The sequence below is a fragment of the Oreochromis aureus genome, linkage group 2 (assembly GCF_013358895.1).
Source record: "Oreochromis aureus strain Israel breed Guangdong linkage group 2, ZZ_aureus, whole genome shotgun sequence".
NCBI classification, from domain to species: domain Eukaryota; kingdom Metazoa; phylum Chordata; class Actinopteri; order Cichliformes; family Cichlidae; genus Oreochromis; species Oreochromis aureus.
The window spans coordinates 22,857,992-22,879,542 of NC_052943.1; the positions used below are offsets into that span (position 1 = coordinate 22,857,992).

The window sequence follows — 21,551 nt, forward strand, 5'->3', positions numbered from 1 at the left end:
AGAGAGTTTGATGAAAGTGTAAGACCATGTATTGAGACAGACACTCACAGCAGGAGAGGGAAGTGAGAGGGTAAGATGCTGCAACACTCCTCTAGTTCTCTTACATAACTAAACTGTGACTGGCTTTCATTCAGACAACCTGCTTTATTGTCGCAGTATTGGGTGCAATCAAACTGTTCTTCTTGTTGTTTTGGGAAACTGAGGTACTTCTGTGAGCACAGCGAGAGGGCCAATCTCCTTCAAAGTCACCAGCCAGGAAACATGCTGAGGAAGCATCTTGATTTCCGACCATTTGATCTGCAGGAGGAACTTTTCTCCAACACCCATCGCTCGCTGGGAAGATGGATATCGACTGCAGCAAATAACTTGAGAGGTGGATGTGGGGCCAGAGAGACTATCAAATGTGAAGGAGACCAAAAGAGAGACGGAAAACTGTATGGACAATGTATTAATAGATACTTTGTTAAGAAATCATTTGAGTGTGTGTGATTTTTAAAGGCTACTGTTGGAAATGCTTGGCATCAGTTCAGTCTGAAAGCACACAGGACTCGTCCTTGGTAGATTGTATGAACAGGTGCACCGGTGGCTTGGATTTCAGTGAAATAATGCGGATAGCATTGAGTGATAATGTTTACCAGCACATTCAGGTAACACCATGCTGAGTGTCAGAATCTTTTTTTGTTGCAGGTGCTGCTGAAACAAATCAGTAGCATCACCTGTAGAAATGGTTTCTGACTGGTTCATCAATAATTTTGACAAGTCTGACTTTTCACAGGGAGCACCTCCCGATGTGAAATCCTGTACGATCTGAGCACACCTGTTCTTTTTTTCCTTCTTTCTTTTTTCTCTACCGATTCCCACAAATAATATTTCAACTTTTTCTGAATATTTGGCAGTGTTAGAATCCTAGTAAGTCTCAGTTCAAATATAACAATCAGATAGGATGTACATATTTTGAACACCCTACAACAGTCTTGTGTATTCTCACGTTAAATACAAACACAGTGTAGTCTTCCGTGGTCATATTTTCAGTTTTTAGACCAACATATTGGTGGCTTTTACTGAGGAGAGAATCCAAAAGAAACATGGTCTGTTAAGCTGGGCCCCAAATTGCAAGGCTCAGCTGGGGACACGGTGCATTAACCTAAAATGAAACACCCTCTGCCTAGAAAAAAAAAAGAAAAAGGAAAAAAAACATTGTGGGACATAAGCTTAGAAAAATGATTAACTGCATAAAAAATAAAGCAGGTAAAATAACTTTTAATATTTTTTTCAAAAGCTGTCTTTGCAAAAAAAAAAAAAAAATCTTACTCTAAGCAGGTAGAAGATTGTTCGCTTCATCAAACGAGACACTGAATGGCATGTGTGCACTAACAAATATAGTGTAGATTGACAGTCCCTATAAAACTACCAGTTACAAATTTTTGGGTACACAATCCATCACAATTTGTATACTTTGTTTATTTATTTTGGATTATGGACCAACAGTGGCTGATTAAAAATGTTAGAAATGGTTGATTTGAAAATAAAAAGGATCAACATAATGAAACATTAACACAATAATAGTGTCCAATTAATAGCCGTGGAATTCAAAGTCCTTCAGGGATCCTGAATATATGCAGCATATTCGATTGCATGTGGTTCACTCAGAACCACAAATACAAACACTGTGATGCAAGAAGACTCATAAGTCTGCCAAAGCCATTAATCCTGTGAGGATGATTCATTTCTCTTTCAAATTTCAAGACAATCCATTCAGTAGTTTGGGGCAAAGTGGTGACCCTACAGAGTAACTGACATGCCACAAAAAAATCCCACTAACCGAAAAAACAACAAATAAACAAATCTTTATACAAATCTCTCCCTCTGAAAAAAAAAACAGTGTGACTCAGCTGGCTCCTAATTGTAGATGCAGAGTCTATCTGCTCTGCAATCCTGTGTCCAGAATCACCAGCCATCCACCAGAAAGGAAACTGTGTGTGGCGGTGTGCGCTTGTGTGTCCGAGGCACCACAGAATCACAGAGAGCCCTTCCCTCTTTTCTGCTCTTAGCGCACTGGGGCCTGAATCCCTACTTACCTCATCAACAAATTGCTTTGAGGTGAATAGCCCTCAATTTATGAATTTGCTTAAGTTATTCCTGCAGCCTAGGTCCATTCAATTAATATTTATAGAACCATGAGAAATTCTCTTCCTGAGAAAGAAGCTGGAAAAGCTAGCCTTTAATCGCTGATGTCAAAATTTGGCCTGTGGAACATCTACATGGACGATGAATAAGAGGCTGAATTTGTGAGTTGGCAACACGTTTGTTTGAGCTCTGATATACACATCCAATAGTCCCCTGGCTACTCTCAGAGCAAATTCCCACACCTTGTTCACACGATTCTTGTTAGTGTTGTTACCAGACAAACAGAGTGCCAAATGAAATATGTTTCTGTTATTTATAGGTAAATAAATAAAACAGGCAAACTACTGTTTTACAGGATTCACAAAGCAGTCAGAACAGGTGAAGCTTTTCTATTGCCTAATATCCCCAAAAATCTTTAGTGAGTTTACCTGAGAGAAAGAGAGCTTATCTGGAGTCACAGAATACCAGCAACAACTTCTAACTCAACAGCCTCAAAATTGTTGAGTTACAGTTGTTTGATGGTTGAACCTGCTTCATACCATCTTTCTAGAAATCTCCCCAGGGGATTCTGTGAAATAAGCTCTACAGCTTAGAGTACACCTAAGATGTTCCTGTTCTCTGGTATAGTGTCTCCATCACACTCAAATGGCTTAACAATTTTCTCTCCCACAACATCAACCAACACAAGGTTTGCTTTTTTGGTCCTGTAGCAATTTAAGAAAGCTCAGTGTCTTGGGAAGTTTCTGCACTTGATTGGCACATCAAGTTTCTCCAACACAGTACTCAGCTTTTCGCATGGGTGGAGGAACCTGCCCAATCCAGTTTTCTCTGGTAGATTTTATAGCCTTGTTAAAACCAAAGGTTACTGCTACGTGTATATTGTTGTGATAGCCATCACCTTAATCAGCCAGCCTTTGAGTAAATAAAATGAATAGTGCAAAATTGATTATTTTTTCTTTTTTTGTGGCACAATGTTTCAGTGAATGACTTTCATCATAAATGAGAAATCTATAAGATGCACTTTCACGGGGCAAAAAGGTCCACAAAATAGTGGATGGTTCATTTTTAGACATTATTAATATATTTTCTACAGTTTTCTGACATTGAAACACAAATGCAAAATAAGGGAAGTCTTTTATCTTCATTTACTTTCAACAGTTTAATCAGTGAGGACATGCTTTGTTTATGCAGTTGAGTTTTAAGTCCATTCCTAAAATCCACACGGTTTTCTCCCTCTGCATTCAATCAGAGCATTAAACCTGTACTCGGTCCTGATTGGCCTCCCTATATCTGAACAATCGCTGAAATCCTTCCAATCAGGCCAGTTTGCAGAGCTGGAACACGAAAGCTTCACCTCAGCAGGTTTGCCTCATTTGAATTGCAGGAGCTGCTGTTGTCGGTCAGCCAGGGTCTGATTTTTGTTACTGTTCTGCTGGTGAGGATTTAAGTCTTCAAATGTATTCAATAAAAAAAAAAAACCTAAACAATTTATCTAAACTATACTTGTTTCCAAAAAAATCATTGCTAATAAAATCTTAACCTCAGTTTCAGAACAAAAAAGATATTGAATAATATGGTGCAGGAAACACGGTCTATTTTCACATGCTGCAGATGAAGGTGTGCTTGTATTTGTCTTTGAGCTTGTCTTTGTACCAATGGGACTGTGCGAGCTGACAGCGGAAAAGTATTAAAGTATGAGTGCACATTGTCGCTATTTGAGTCATTGCACCTGGCAGGTAAATTGGCGGTGGATGAAAGAGAGAGGAAGTGGTGGAAACACTCTCAGACACCTGAGGCAAGTGGCAGAGGGCTGCATCTGTTTAACTCACGCTCCCTCACGTGCGTGCACACACACGGGCGCACGCATTTCTGCACCGAGCAAGATGAGGCGTACGCTCTGGAGTCGGGCCAAAAATACAATTCCCAAGCATTCGACAGGTCTACAATTAAACGAGTTGGTGATTGTTGGGATGAAAATGTTGTAAATGAATCCAATCTGCTAGAACTGTTAGTAACAACAGCTGAACAAATGACAGTTTCTGCACATTCTTCCTGAGTAAACTCTGCAGATCTGTTATGAGCACAAGCTTATAACAGACAAACAAAAATAGCAACTGATTCCTTTCCACGGAGGAGCAAAGGTAAAATATTTATGTAGACATTCATTTTAATTTTATGATACAAGATCACGAACCACAACCAAGTAACTAAACAGTTAAGTCAATAAAGGGATTATGAATATTGATATTGATATAGCACATTTATGACCTCTCCTCCTAGAGCACTTCCCTCTCTATTTAGCAATAAAACACTAGTTATAGGATCTTCCCAACATCGCCATATTTCTCCTTATACAACTGTGTCACATTTCCCCTGCCTCCAAGCTGGATGAATACTTATATATCCGCTCTGGGAGAAAGGCACAGTGTAAAGATTAAGGGCTTGGATGACAAGGGAGGGCAGGAGGAGAGATGAATCTGTAACGGCTTTATTGCTGTGGTCAAGATTATAAAGGTTAGCAAGAAGTCAGCTCTGACACGCTGTAAAAAATAAATAAATAAAAAAACCAACAACATCAACAACAGAGCATTCAAAAGCCTTCTTGAAGGAAATAATGCCCAAAGGAGGGTTAAAAGATGAGCATTAGTTTATCTTCCTGACCGAGATAAAAGCATTTCCTGTTTGACAGTATAAACGGGTTTTAGTTGTAGTGCAACAAAGGCTTTGTGGACCAAGGTTAAATTTCAAGAGTTTAGAACTGCTTCCTTTGTTAAAAGAGTTTAGCTCCCAAACTTGTTCCATTCTGACGTTGCCATCTGTGCCATTTGAACCTCCCTCCATGCCTGCGTTTTAACAGAAACCCCCAAAGATATGAAAGGCCTGTCGGCCTGTGAGATGGGGATCAGAAGCGTGAGGGTGATGCACACCCCCCTGTCAAAGGGAAACAAGTATGAATGTCTTGCTGGAAAGTGTACTGATGGCATGTCTGCATATCTGACTGAGAGCTTAGTCAGATACTGAATCATATCGCGACGTCTGCAATTGCTGCAAAAAGGAGAAGGCAGTGAAATAGCAATATTCCTGGCAGAGATCAAACTTCATTGAGATTAAGAGGCATGCCATCTTCATTCACACTAGCCAGCTTGCCTCTCATTTGTTCCATTAGACCAAATGGCTTGTCTGAAGGTTGTCAAATGTCAATGAAGATGACAGAGTCATATTTTTTCTCCTTACAATAGAAAGACATACATTGCTCTTGGCACAAAAACAATTGCTTTTCATGTAATCAGGTGACAAGCAATGTCAGGCAATAACAAAAACTATGCAGTGGCAATATTTTTAACCAAAGCTTGGGGTAAACTTCATTTTGTCTGGCTAGATGGTTGGTTAATTTTAAATTTACAAATATGAGAACAGTTGGCATCTAACAGTGTAAATATGTGCACGATAAACAATATATGGTTCCAAAAAAATATTGTCAGTGGAGGCTTAGATTTTCAGGCTGAATCTGCTCTTAATTGCTATTTCAGAGAATCAAGGGGGAAATCTTGTTTTTAGACCTCGGTGAAGATGTTCAGCCCAGAGTAGCAGGTAATATGAGCAATTTAAAGATTAAATTTTCACCTGCTGAACTCTTTCCAAACAGGATCAGCAGCAAAACATTGTGAGTACTCGAGTGTGTGGAGGATACGTTTGGAAGAGAAGCGAATTTAAAAAGCTGGTATAGCAGAAGTATTGAACTGATAAGACGTGCACATTTTATAGGGAACATACATTGTGAAATTAAGACAAGAGGTGTGTCTATGATTGTGACATAAAGAAACACTTACACCGAGTTAGCTTTTAAATTTCAATTACTTTTAAATAAGGTAAGTAACACAACTGAAAATGAGACCAAAGCTGTGATACAAATGTCCACGATATCCTGCCCCGGTTCCATATTCCTATTTTTGTCTTCCCACCTGACCCAACCTGTGCTGCTGCTGTGTGGCTGTTTGTATAGAGCTATCACGACATTACTAATTGAGACATAATAGGGCACTGAAAAGATTCAGACATTAAATACATATAATAAAATAGTTCTTTTTAAAGGTCTGTCTGTGAAGAGACAGAAGCAGAGTTTAGTTATATTCTATTTAACTACATATATTTTAAGAACATAGTGCTAAAAAGCATGCATTTAAATTATAAAATAGCTTTGGTAAGGTACATACGTAATAATCCCTTATTAAGAATTGAATTAGCCACATAGTCATGATGCAGTTTTAAAGCTAAGACTGAAGTGGAAAAATATGAGAATTATGATCACGTCATCATGTCTGGGGGTAAAATTGTATATTTTCCTTCATTCTTTCCTCTTTTATACTCTTTATTCTCAAACTAAACAGCGGCATATAACTTTTGTTGAAAAAAAGGTACATTCTTTACAAAAAACCTAACAAACCAAAAAAAAGAAGCTAATTAAGTTGTGAACAGTGCTGTGCATTTGGAGATTAATCATAAACAACTGTCTCTGATTTTAAAATGCAATTTGTGTTTATCTTAGCCTTACCTATGCAGTAGCAGAGAATGATGGACAGAACCACAGCTATGCCTACAGCAATCAGGGCGGTGCATTTCCAGGAGCAATGTTTAGGGGACTTCTTAAACTTGAAAGCCCCCCTGGACAGGCTGTTTCTGGGCAAAGGGCGCGCAGGTGTGGAGTAAACAGTCCCCGTTGCCATGGTGTACCCAGGGGCTGCTGCGCCAAAGAAAGGTGTCGTCCCTGTGCCCGTTTTAAAAAGAAAGTGCCTGTAGAAAAACAAAAACAAAAAAACAGCATTATTAAGTCACATTATTAAGGCAGTGGTTCCACCTCACACAGTTATGATGTGGTTATCTTTGACAAAATGTCCCAGATTGCTACTGGTTTTGTGTCCAGTGTGCCTCCAATAGATACAATTCCACATTAAAATTACATAGTTAAACGCATAAAGAATCATCAGAATTCAATATGCCCAGCAATGCTACAACTCCCACATGGCTCACACCACAGGAGGAACTGGGTTATAATCTACTATCCTGTATAATCCTGACATTGGAAAAGGTGAACAAGAAGTACCTCATAAAAACAATCATCTCCCACTTGCCCTTTTACAACTGGGCCTTTGCTAATAGCCCATTATACCTGGGGTAATTAAGAGGGTTTAATCAAATGCACTACGGAGTGATCGTCCTATTAACTTTTAAACCCCACGTGAAAAGCTCTTAAGTAAATGAATTAAGCCTTGTTGCCACTCTTGCCACTACTTAGAGATTAATACCTAAATGCCTTCAGGCTTATGTGGACAGCCAGGGAAATTGGACAGATTGACCATGCATTGAAAATGTTCTTCCAATCCTCAACTGTATAATCTTATTGCAATGCCCGTTTTTGTTAGAATACAGTTAGAAAATTGATTACATGTTTTTTACACCACTATTGTAAACTCTAAACGGAAGGCACCCCAAGTAGCTTAGTACTCCAGAAAATACTTAACAGCGTCATTTATGATTTTTCTCTTTATGAACACTTTGTGTACTCACACATGAATGAGTCACCCACACCTGTAACACACAAAATTACACCTGAAAATACCCATATTGTACCACCTAATATCAACTGGAACTAGACCATCTTGTGCTTAAGTGCTGTAAAATTATGAGAAAAAAACAAAGTGCATAAAAGGTGAGGACAACACTAAAACAATAAATATAAACATCTAAACTGATATAGCAATAAAATGCAGGCTCCCAGGCAAACAACGACTTATATAAGACAAAAAAAAAAAATGTTATTTAAATACCACTTTGAACAAATGTGCTAAATTAGTCAAATTTCACAGACCAAGGGCAAGAGAATGCACAGATTTGCTTTCTTATTCTCACATTCTGCTAAAAGTCCTACACAATGTTTTCCACAAGTCGTGTTTAACGTGTTATGTAGATTCTCCTGGAGGAGATGGTTGCCATGGTAACCACTAATTTAAACACACCAATAAACCGATAAACCCGTGTTTGCTCATCAATTATTTGTGCAGCATCTGTGAAGTCTCAAATGTAAGTTTTGTAAAGGCTGTTTTAATCCTGACTGTGATTCTGTACTAAAGAGCTTGAGAATGGCTAATTGAGCGAAAAATCTGAAGTCGAGCAGTTAAAGACTGAAAATCCATGTCGTAACACTTACTAATAATAATCAGACTTTGGCTGATTATATAATATGAACACATGGCTACATAGTTCAGGGAAGCTCTGAATGCCCCTAAAAAATATTCTTTCATCTTTTGCTACATTCTTATTTTTCCAGACTGAATATTAGTCTCTAAGTAAAGCTGATTTGTAGCATACAGATTTTACACATGTGACAGGAGGACACATCATAAACCTTCACAACAATGCAGTTCTTGTATTTCAGCGGTGCCGCTGATATTTCAGGTTTCTTGTTTCTCCTGTGAGCATATCTCTGAGGTAAAACCTCCACTGATCAATTCTTGACTAAAAGAACAAATGTCAGATTTGTATCGTCTGGCTCCTCAATGCCTCAATTGACACGTGCCATTGTGATCAGACAGGGATTCCATTTAAAGGTTATGAGGTTTCACTGTTGGAATGACAATGCACCGGGCATCTGCAACCAAGAGAAGTTCAGACCGCTCAGTCTGGAACAATCTGTACTGTAGCTGCGGCAGACTCTATAATATGCAGTTGGGTATGAATTGAGGTCAAAAATTGCACAACGTTGGAGGCGGCAGACGTGTAGTCAGACACGCAGGCAAACAGACACGGCTATCGGGGGAGTTAAGTGTAAGTGGATGCAATCTGATGAGGTAGACAGAAAGAGACATGGACTTGTGTGCTTGTGTATGTGTGTGCTGAAAGGGTTATGTACTCTATCTGAGGAAGGTGAACACCCATTGCAAGTTAGGCAGATGATCTGGAGACAGTTTTGTCTCTAAATAAATGCAGTAAATCTGTGTGTCCTTTATTTGGGTAGTGCTATGAATGCATTATATTTTCATTCTCAGGAAAGAGACATAGTACTACTACTACTAGACACTAAAAACAAATACACAAAGTATCATTTTTAGAAACTATTAGACAAATCAAACAAAATTGTATAGATATTTACAATGTTTATTTGATTAACTGACTGAATAATGCAAATCTACCTTCACAGATCTGCCACACCAGTAAAACCACCAGCCTAACAGTATGCAAGCCCCCTTAGTGCTGCCAAAACACCTCTGATCCGTCAAGGCATTGACTCCAAAAGACCTCTTAAGATGTCTTGTGGTAACTGGAACCAAGACCTTAGCTGCAGATCCTTTAAGTCCTATAAGTCGCAAGATGGGGCTTCCATAGATCTCACTTGTTTTTCCAACAAAACCCACAGATGCCTGATCGGATTGAGATCTTGGGAATTTGAAGGTCGGGTCAAGTCGACGTGAGCCGACATGACAGTTCAAAATCTCTGTCATGTTCCTCAAACTGTTTCTGAACAATTTTTACTGTGTCACAGAGTGCATTATCGTGCTGATAATGGCCACTGCCATCAGTAAATACTGTTGCCAAGAAAGAATATATGTCATTTGCACCAATGTTTAGATCCGTTTTTAATGTCCAAGTAATATCCACACAAATACTAGCACTGATTCTTCTTTCCACAGTACAAACCTTGCGGCCATCTCTTCTCTAGGCAAAAAACAGGCATGCACACTCCACGGTGCCAACTGCAGGTACTTTCAACAGTGGACACACACTGTGTGTTTTGACAACTTTCTATCATAGCCATCATTACAATTTTCTGCAGTTTGTACTACAATAGCTTTTTTTTGTGCGATCACTATGGGCTCCCTGGAGCAGTTTCACCACGTGTGCCTCCATAGACAACCTTTGGTAGTTACTAACCACTACATGCCAGAAATCCTAACAAGACTTGCTGTTTTTGAGATGCTCTGACTCAGTTTTCTTGGCATCACAAATTAGCCCTTGTCAAAATTCAGAGATCTTCAGACTTGCCCATTTTTCCTCCTTCCAACACATCGGCTTGACGAACTGTTCGCTCGCTGCCCAATATATCCAGCCCCTGACAGATGTCATTGTAAGGAGATAATCAGTGTTATTCACTTCACCTGTCACTGGTTTTAGTGTTGAGGCTAATCAGTGTATAATTACCAGGAACATATGGCACATCCATTAGTGGTTTAAAACTGTAAAATCAGGTATACTTGCATCAGTTAAATCTCTCTTTGCTTCGTACTTGAGAATGCAGGGTCAGTCTGAAAGTTGTTAGAATGTGTGTGCACCAGCCTTACCAAGACTAATTCTTATATCGGACGTTTATTGAACTTGGCGTTTTCAGTAATTCTAGTGCTGATGGTTTTCATGTTTGCCCCCACTTTTCTCTAAAGAGAAGACTGAAGGGGTCTAAAGATGAAATGCTGTTGGACATGATTAACAAACAGCAGACTAGTGTAAATGTCTGCAGCTATAGACACTGGATGACCGGCTGTAATTGATTACAGCCAGTGTGATGCAACAAGGCACATTACTATGCTAATCCAGCCAGCCCCAGTGATAGCAGTGTGGTGTGTTGTGAGTGAGCGAGAGGGAAAAGAGACAATCAAGAGAGTGTGAGACTGAAAGGGATAGAGAGCGAGTGAATGGCTGTGTGTCAGTGTGATCGCAGTGTGTTTGTGTGCACGCCTGTCTGTCCCATTGAGATGCCCGAAAACACAAAAGCAGCAGCCAGCCTGGTCTCCTCTGCTCTCACAACATTGCTTGTCATCATGATGACATTTGAAAAAATCCTCATAGAGGACAAAAGACTAAACAGTGAGTGGGTGGATTTGTCTACGGCTAACCTCCAGCTGTCGGGGTGAGAGAGCACACTAGAAACAATGTAAATCGAAGCCCTCCGAATATGTAATCTGGCCATTAGCCGCTTTCAGTGTTAGCATTAGCATTTCAAGGTGAGAGCTGGAATAATCAGGCTGCTTTAAATACGGCCAAAAAAGACTACAGATGTGAGTTGGCATTGCGGTGACTTGTTTTCACACTTGCTGCAGTTATGGTCTCTCCTCCAGATTAGCACCTGCCCTCTCAACAGCGGGTGTGCAAGCAAGTGCTAATCTGTTAGAGCTAGCTCTGCACTGTGAATGTATTTTTGCGTCACCACACTTTTTAGTGCCATTGATCAGCATGGTTCCATCTCGAGTCACTCCACTAGATATGCACATGGATTTTATCGTGTTTAGTGAATCTGAATAGGTTTGATAGCTTAGTTTTTATGTATACAATGATGTGTTTTTTATAGCATAACACCATGTCTGAGACAGTCTGCATGAGACCCAGTTTTGAGATATATTTGTGGTTCCTTCCAATAAGGTTACATTTATAATGTGTCTTTTAGATGAATCTAGTTTTCCTTATAATGTAACACTGTTCATGTTTAAAAAAGATGCACTACATTTTGCCAGCAGCAGCAGCACCACCACCACCAGCAGCACCAGCAGCAGTTGTTTATAGACTAGTCTAAAATAAAGGCTAGAGGGAAATAATGCAGAAACCTGGAAACACCACAGAAATGTGCTTGGCACCAACGATGTTGGCAAAATAAATAAAAAGCAAAACATGCAGAAAAAGAAAAAAAAAATGTCTTGAGGATTACCACTTTGTCTACACCACCATCCATTTTGGCAGGTAACCAGCCATCACTGCATGCTCCTTTCTCTTCCAAAAGGCTAGTTGGCTGGTGTCTTACACATGACTAATCAGTTCTGGTGCAATCATGACACAGTGGCTGTTGTACAAGAACAAAAAAAAGTTCCCTTTCTCCTTTGTTATCTGAAGCATGACTGTCTGAGTCATGATTTACATGTGCGTCCCACACAAACAACTCCGCACGCACACGCATAAACCAAATCCTCTTGGATTACTTCTGCAGTTCTTTTTCACCCCCGAGAACAATTCTAGTACATTTTCCATGAGGAAAATGCAGTATCTGAGGGACACATGATGATTTTAGAGCAGAGACATAATTTCATTTCACCAAAGGACTCCCATGATGCATGAATCCAATGAGGATTGACAGTACATTTATAACTGCAACGTGTGGCTATGCTGGCCTTCAAAGGAATCATCCTCAAATGTCATAACGACTTTCCTACTTGAATCTCATTGAAAAGGAGTGAAAAAAAAATGTTGAAACTTCCTCCAAAGGACATTTAGGAAAGCAGACACCTTCATGTCTTTTATACAGCGGAACACACACAGAGCTTATAGCTTACACCATAAAGGCATCAAAATTACTGATACCATATCACCCAAATGATTAAGCACTGCTCAAGAATAATTACTCCAGATGTACACCGGTCTCTTAAGAGACATGACAGTTCGTTTTACAATGAAATTCAATTGAATATTTCTAATTGAAAATATCACACAGAAAAGTGAAGCCAAGTCATGAGTAAGGGGGAAAACCTGGGGGGCTTATTAAAACTACTCCACACTTTTTTTAAGGATCTGAATGTCTCCTTAGCTCTTCAGAATAACAGCGAATATAAAGCTGAACATGTACTTGTCAGCTAATTGAGCCCTTTACATTAAACGATCCTAGCACAAAAGCTCACCTCGAATACATTTATACAGTTATTTAAAAAGTATATGATAATGTTTTTCCTTTACAAATTATAGCTGGGTCCAAGTTGTAAAACAAATTGATGACTGTTTCATTTGAATTTTTCTTCATCTGCTTAATGTATATGTTTAATATGTTTAAACTGCTGGAGTAAATGAGGCAAAATCAAACTCTGATTTTTAACACAGCTTTGGCAGCATAATCACAGTGGGATCAGTGATATTCGCACACCATATAATAATGAGCAGGAGTTACAGCAGTAGTTACTGAGTGCAGCACTTCAGTCATTTTAAAGAACACTGAAAGCTATTCATTGTGAAAGCTAGTTGGTATTGAGTCAAATTAGTGCACTCGTGCTTTGAAGCCCAACACTTTTATGGGAGGTTACACACACGAAATTCATTATGGCTAATTGCTGTAAAAGTAGCTAATGCTGTCAAATGAGTGCTTTATTTTCAAGGAGGTCTTGATGTCACAGGAAATATATTAAACTAGATCATAACATTATGATTTATACTTGACACTTTTTTAATCAACTGCCTTGTACAGAATTATTTATTGTCTGCGCATATGGCCACGTCTACTACGCTCCGTCAGAAATAAAATTCAAGTCACTGTTGAGGAATCAAAAGAGATTCATATCCCTGTGGTACTCTGGGCCACCTTCTTATGTGCTGTGCCAGGACTTTGCTGCCCCAAAACCCCCTGAAGGCTGCCTAATGAATACTTTCTTGAGCTTCTGTTTACATTTCCCAACCTGGTGGTTTTCTTGACATCTGTAATTATGTGCTGAACCGGGTCTTCCCTTTTGGCCCAGTTGGTTCTCGGCAACCCCCTGTTCCCACCCACTGACAAGCACTTGATTTAGAGTCCACTGTGGTGATAGTGATTTATGCCTCAGCTGATGATAGGTGTGCACATATTGTTTTGTCGATACAGCTAAGACAGCTCAAGGTCATTGAGCGGTTAGTATTCAATCACCGCATCTTCCCGAGAAAGTGAGACTGTCACCACGTATCCCAATTGATTCAGTCAGATCATAGGAGGTTGTTACGCCATGCTGCCACACGCAAAATTCAAACTTTACATTCGTCTGAGCCTCAGAAAAGGGGACACTGTGCCAGTGAAATATCAGGCTAGAATGCAATCATCTACTCTAGGCCATTTCTGAGTCACAGCGCAATGTACCACACTTCATTAGCCAGGATATTTTGAGCTCACTGATTAAGAAAGATGTAACTAATGTTTCAGGGGGAAAACTTGGCAGTGGCTCTTATGACAAAGTAGTGTCTTGCACAGCAGATTTTGGTATAACACACTCTCTGCTTACCAAGTTTCTTGTTAAGTTATGGCCTCTCTGATTATAACTGTCAAGTTCAGTGATATTCACATACTTCTCCCTAATCATGTATTTTCCTTCTCATTGTGTCTCTCCGACTTAGCAATCACCCCTTTAGATTCATACAAAATGTAGAAATGTGATGAACTGGTATATTGGGAACTATATTATGTCATGAACATGTGTCAGTGTAATATCACTTTAAAAGTTGGTCGAGAAATCCTTAAACTATAGAGTGACCATCTCATGTTTGTAGGAATGGCACCAAAACATTAATAAAATCATCAGCTATTAAAAATCTGTGTTGTGAAATTCTCTGTGTTCCACGGCCTCGGCTGCTGGAGACCCCGCTGTTGTTGGGGAAAATGCAAGCTACCAACAAGACTATCATTTACTAAAACTGCCATGTATTCAGTGCTTTCTTCCACCACTGATCGTGTATATGGGTCCGTGCAGATCATTAAAATGATCACAAAGATGTGCAGAAAGCATAAAATCACAAATATAAAGCTCATTTTTGGCAACAAAAAACAAACTGCGGGTTCATTAATGACAGACTGAGTCAGTGGTAACTCTGACTGTAAGTTTTAGAAATATGGGCTGATGTCTTAAAAGCACATCAAACAGGCCGGTGGATTAATGAGACAGGTCACCAGATTTAGGACACATGAAACACGTGACCAAAAAAAGCATTAAAATTCAACATGCAGCACACAGACATGCCAACTTCCACTTCCCTCACTTTTCAAATGAAAAATGCAGCATATAAAGTGGTGAAAATACATCAAGTATAACATCTGGACCTGAATCTTTCAGCTCTGTTGTAGGTCACCATGGTTCACTCACCTGCTCTCCAGGGCCACATTGCTGCCCAGGACCCAGCTGTCCTGCAGCTGGACGCATTCCGCCGTACTCTGCAAGTCAGCCGCCAGGCCGGCTGTGGGTGGTGGACTCGGGCTCCTTTGATTGGCCAGTGAGCTGCGGCTCAGGGAAGTGATGGAGGGGTGTTGCTTGTGTGGGGGTGGAGCTGGTGGCAGAGGAGGTGGAGCTTGCTGACTTGACAGATGGTCACCTGGAGAGGAGGCGAGAGAAAAACAGGCATCAGCATAGGAGTTTAAGTATCCCTAATAGTGGGAAAATCGAAATAATAAATAATTTATTTTGCTGATTAAAATTACACCCGGACTGAAGCGACGCGACTGCGAAGAGAGAGCAGATGGGTAAGATTATGCATTTGCCTTATATGCGAGCTATGACAGCACAGTGCCACTTAACAGACCCAGAAAGGTAAATACAACCGAGAGCAAGACATTAAAATGAGATGCAACCACTGCAAAAAAACAGGAAATAAGAACTGCTTTTATGGCGATACACATAATAATTGTCACAAAACGCCACATGGCTGACAGTTGGGTTCTCTTAAACAGAAGGTCACTTAGAGAGGCAGCTGTTCTTTTATGGGCGCTTAACGCAATGTTTCATGTTTGATTACAGCCAGAGAAGACTCTCAAATAACTAATGACCAGAACATCCATTAGAGCTCTGAGAGAACAGGTTTTCCAATTTCACACAAAGCTGTGTAATTGGCCCCCAGAATGGCATGTGGTGATTATCTATCCATCTTCCCTGTTTAAAAGGTAAAAACCCACAGTGCTGACAATTCTGATTTGCTCCAATGAGCCCCAAATGGGTATCGTCTTTCTTGCCTTACAGAGAGCCTGAAGAATATTGAAAAAGTCGGGAGTTGTGTTTTTTTTTTTTTTTTTTAGGAGCTCCTGTTGTTTTTGCACTGACAGCATGATTTTTTATGAAGCCTAGAAGCCTAGGAGTTTAAATTTACAGCACATGAACACTGATTTTCAGTGTATGATTTAACCTTTGCTTACTCAACAATGTACACAAGGATCAAAATCTGCTCTGTTGGCTGCAAGGAACAACTTCATTGAAAGGACTCAAGTCATCATTTTGAAAGGATCCTTTAATGACCAAGCAATTTGCATCCTTGTCTATGTGCTTTCACTTTTCAGTGTGCAACCCTATGCATAAAACAACCTATTCAGTTCTGGCAAATGAGCCATTTAGTTCCATATAGCTCAGAGGAAACATGAAAGCCATTCACAGCAAGGAAAAATCTTCAAGTAAGTAAAAAAAGAAAAAACTTTAGGCTTTTTTCACATGCAGTAGCAACGTGCACCTACATACACACATACACATGGCTTTTTAATATTATAATTTCCAAGAACATCACTTTCATCTTTAGACGCACGAACGAGGAGGTAGGTCTTCACATAGACAGCTAGACACAAAGTTACACAGATGGACGTGACAGAGCAGAATCAGTAGTGACAAGAGTCCACAATGCTGGTTCAGAAGGCCAATCAAAATTTAATTAATTCCTGACTGCAATTACATAGCATCAGCATGTGGCCGTAAAGTCCATAAAAGCAAATCATCAGACGCAGATGAAGGTTGTTTTTTTTCTCCTTTTTGTGGCCCATGATTAGAGTTTTATCAAATCCAATCAAACACAAGCCTCTCATCACCTGACATCACCACATTCAAAGTCAGTTCTGAACGCTAATTGCCTAAGATCAGCTACAGTATGAGTATTTAAAAAAATATATGGTTGACATGACTTAGTAATAACGAAAAACACAGCAGCCCACTCATCTCCCAGGCTAGACTATGAGCTCTATTAGAAAAGTGCTAAGTAGGCTAATAGAAATGTGGATTATCTATCAACACTGGCTGGTTTTACTTCACCTTTGGGTCTAATTCCACTGTATGAGCCTGCAGCACCCGTGAGCTCCACTTTCTAGCAGAAGCACTTTCATGTAATCAGCATGCACCAGTGTACCAGTGAAATGTCAATGAGCAGGAAAGGAGAATGCAGCTGAGGGGACAATCAGACGAAAACACAAAAAAGTATCTAACGTGGAAGCAAGTGAAATGTTTACAGCAAGAAAATATTATTTTAAAAAGCCAAACGTAGGCACATTACTTTTTAGTGACTACAAAAGGATTTTAACGAAGCTGAATATAATCTCCAACCAATCAAATTAAATATTTCACTAAAATCAGTTCGCAAAAACAATCTGTCCAACCGTTACACATTATAAATACTGCACATGGGAGATCTGAACAAATCTTTGTTTTAATGCCTTAATTACTCTTGTTTATTTTGCAACTTACCCTGAGAGTTTGAAAATGGAACTTACTTCAAACCCATAAAATTGTGGTACGCAGCGCAGGTGGATTATGGTTTTTGGGAGCAGTGCCACCACCGTAAGCAAAAAGATGAGCCTCGAGTCTGAACACTTCCTCTGTCATCAGTTTATGATTACTCCTGAATCAATTTCTGATGATTCAACATGTTAAAGGCATGCCTGAACTATAACATGAAAATAAGCTTTTTCATTTTTTTTTAATCTCAGAGCACATGCTAAGCAAAACGCTCAGTAAACACAAAATTCCCAAAACCTTCAAAGGAGTAGGATTTGTCATGCAGCATTTGAATGTATAATCCCACAATGAACTAAGAGAACATAAAACCCCATGAACTACATTAAGCCGGATCCTATGCAGTGCTTTACAAACTGCTACAAGGCTGCTGTGCCACAATCCACTGAGGTGCCTGTTACAAAGACAGATGTAGCAGCCACTGAACAAAAAACAAAAAAACAGCTTTTTCAATGGTTTACCTAAACAGAAAGTGCCAAAAACTGTCTCAAAATGTGGTAAATATACCAGATTCTCGATATCACACCGAGGGAGAAGCAACAGTCTTAGGAAGCTTGATGAAATGGCGTCTCTCTATATCAGCACATACACAGTATAAATCTAGGGAGTAACCCTATTGACCACCTCACTCTTTGAACAATTATACTGAGATATATTACAGAGTTCTGCTCTTTTAAGTGTTTATATCTGAAACACAACTCTGTGTGGACTTTAATTATGCAAACATATGTCATCCCCTTAATCTTTGTCTGGTTAAGATCAAATGGTGAGCTTCTAAAAGAGACTTGTCTGTATTTCATTATAAGAATCAACATTTTAATAGCATGCTACATTTCATACACTATCGAGCCTTTCAAGTCAGGACATTATGAAATCCTAGGCTGTATGTATAGGTCATAACAACACATACTTTTTTTTTTTCATGTGATCAATTTCCCTACACACAGTAGGTGTTCTTATATCAGAGTAGTGTGAGGTGCAATGGTTTCTGCTCTCTAATTTGAGATGTAAGTTTGAATCCAATTTCACTCAGGACATGGTCTGAGACACCCTCTCTCCTTCTGATTCCATGTTAACCAATGAGGAAAAAGTGGTAGCAGGAGAGTAGCAGTCCACTGCACATTCTCTGTGAACTTCACTGTCAGAGTTGAAGGGTTGAAAAGCAAACCATGCTAAATTATGGGCTTATGGTGCCATAGCAATTTCATTTACATTATCCACGGCCTAGCAGATGTTGGACTGTGTGTTTAAAAAAAGAAGAAGAAGCAAACTAAAACAATGAACCTTTAAGAAACCTGGCATTGTCTTCCATCAAGACACAGAGGGAATTAAGCTGCCCTTTAATGTGAAGACTTAGTGACTAGAAAGGCAGATGAAACAGCTGTGTGGTTTATGGGGCTTTGCTTTGAAATCAGATCAAGACGGATGCCTCCTTTGCATAATTCCTCAACTTCAGCTTGTCATCATCTCCATCAGCAACATGGTTTAAAAGGACCTTTGTGATTAATACTGCATGCAAGTGCTGAAATGACAGACTCATTCTCATCTTAATGACGCTTGCGGTATCAAATGTAGATTTATGAAGCCCCTGCATATTTGCATAAACACCAACGAGGGTGGATCTTTGTTTTTAATTTCTGTTTTTAGAAGTTTGTGATCTGAAGACTTTCCTACTGCAGTGTGTTTACAAGGGAAAAGTTCACTGGGCGGTATTAGTGAACCAGAAATGTCTATCACAAGGATGACACCCCTACACAGTTTTTATAGAAAACATTTTTTGCTCGGTAAAGCAGACAATCTAAAACAGCTTAGATGAGTCTATTCGCAGATTTGGTCCATTCTGAGTAACAGTAACAGAGGCTATCACTGTCGGTAAGCTGAGTTAAGCTATCACTACATTTTCTAGAATCTGTTTCATACCCCTTCTTGATACTGGGGCATTTAGACCAATTAGGTTTCTATGATGTTCATCCTTTGAAAATATATTTTTTTGATTAAAGCATTGACAAGCCTGGAATACTGCGCATAATGTTCCAACACTGAGTTGGGACACAATTAAAAGCCGTTTTGCACCCACTAAGCTTGGCAGGCTTAGTGAAAGCCTTTTCATATTCATTGTATAAGTACTGCAAAAGGTCTTGTGCCATTTTACTCTCCATTAAGAGACTGATGCAACTGCTAATGGAATTGAAAGGGCATTTGCTTTGACTGGCTTGCCCTTCACCAATAGGAAAATTGCAGTATGTGTGCATCACAAGAATTCCATCAAAACAGATCACAGATAACTTATGGAGGCCGTAGCTTTTCTATTACTGCTTAAGGTATTCTTCTTCCTTTTTATATACACACAGAGGAATATTTACAATTACAGAAAAAATGCAAAAAGAAACAGTGAAAAAAAGAGAAACATGAAAATAAAATGCAGAACCTTCACTCTGCTTGATTGAATTTCAGAAAACATACTGTTAAAAATGGGAGATCACTTAAAAAAAATCCCAGTTTGACTTTTATGTGAAATGAATAATAAATGGACTCTATGATAAAACAAGCCATCTAGACTAGGTAGGATGTTCAAATCAATAAATTCTTTCTCATCAATGGCTACATTTCTTTTCACCTCAGCTGTTGAAGACAGCAGTATTCTTTAGTAGTGAAAAAAGACAGCAGCTTTTCACTGAGAAGCCCTGAAGGTGGAGTGAGGGTGGTGTTTCGTAATGGGGAGGGGCTGGGGGGGTTGGGGGGCAGTACCCAGTGGAATTTGGAACCATTAGAACAACCTTGCCCTAGGTGAGTTTTGGGGATTTACTCTGCAAAGAGAGTTGGCAATTTTCAGGGACTTGGGGTTTTGAGGAAAAAAAAAGAAGAAGAAGAAAAAGAAGAAGAAGAAGAAGCAGCAGCTGTGTGAATTCCATCATATTTCCTGCCAGAGTACCTTCAGTGCTTTTGCAGCCTTGCCCACTCTTCTCCTGACTTTCTGTCTGATCAAAGACAGAAATTTCTTTTAAGCCATTTCTTAGCAGGGGAATCGGGATGTAACCAATATTTCAGGGATTACATAATTATTGCATTATAGAAACAGACATTCCATTTACCCACACATAATGTGCTCCTACACAGCCATATAGGCATTCATCAACTCACATTGGACTCAAAATCTCTGCCATTTATTTCTAACGTATGATTTGTAAATACACTTAGAAAGTTGAACCCATCGGAGAGCAGTGAATGCGAGCAGCTTCACATTACTGTTTTTCCATCTCTCCTCTTCTCTCTCCCTCTCTCTCCTCCAGACATTGCTACAGATGGCAGATCATCATACAGATGATGACTGCTTAGCAGTTCTTTCTGACAGCTCTCCGATTACATAGTAATTACACTCCTTCTCAAAAGCTGCTTTGACAATTAGCCTGCTGACAAAACACTTGGTTGTATTTATTCATGTGTGGACAGCTTCGGCTTCCTTGTTTGTCCAGAGAGATCGTGTTCGCACCTAGATAAAATGCTACAGTTTCTAAGTTCGGTGCAGGCAGCACAGTTTTAAGCAGTGACACTGCACGTACCACTGTGTTTTCTTAAACCAGGAACAGTCCACAGGGAAGTGTGCCAGTTCTCACTTTTCTAAAATTTATACTTGATTTAAAGAAGCACTCGAAATTGAAACAAGAAGAAATAAATATTTTAATAATCACCCAAAGTGGATCTGCACTATTTGGTAACTGGCTATAGATTACCACAAGGGATTATATGTAAACACATATAACACATTACATGATCAGTGTTACTATGATTCAAATTTTTGTAGCAGCATCATGACAAAATAAAGCAGTGAGTCATCAGCTGAGATGATGGAAGTCTACACATATCTCACAGCCATTTTTAGAATGCTTTAAAATGTCTGAAGTTTACTAGTCGGCAATTCTCTGTGGATTAATCACAAGAAATAATCGTCTAATTTACTGATATAAAACAATTCATTTGCTTGACAGTTTCAGTTTGACAGTCTGCTGTCAGTCAGTTAGATTTCTCTAAACATTCAGACATTAAAGATCATATTTCCCAGTCTCAAATATACAGCATAAATTTGCAACCCTCACGCTAGCCGCAAATTCTTGATCTGCCAGTTTGTTTACATCTTTAACATGCTATTGACAGTAACTGCAGAGGTCTGTCATTTCCTATCACTTCATC

The 21,551-nt window shown here is 39.4% G+C and overlaps 1 protein-coding gene across 1 annotated transcript in view; it reads right to left on the minus strand.

Annotated features, from left to right (window-relative positions):
* The window catches only part of si:dkey-237h12.3 (teneurin-3), a 134,003-nt gene that overhangs the window by 59,557 nt on the left and 52,895 nt on the right, over window positions 1-21,551 (minus strand). Inside the window, exons 4-5 of the mRNA XM_039621048.1 lie at window positions 14,970-15,195; window positions 6,680-6,918 (exon numbers count right to left, since the gene is read on the minus strand). Coding sequence (XP_039476982.1) covers window positions 6,680-6,918; window positions 14,970-15,195 — 465 coding nt within the window. The remainder of the gene's footprint in view (window positions 1-6,679; window positions 6,919-14,969; window positions 15,196-21,551) is intronic.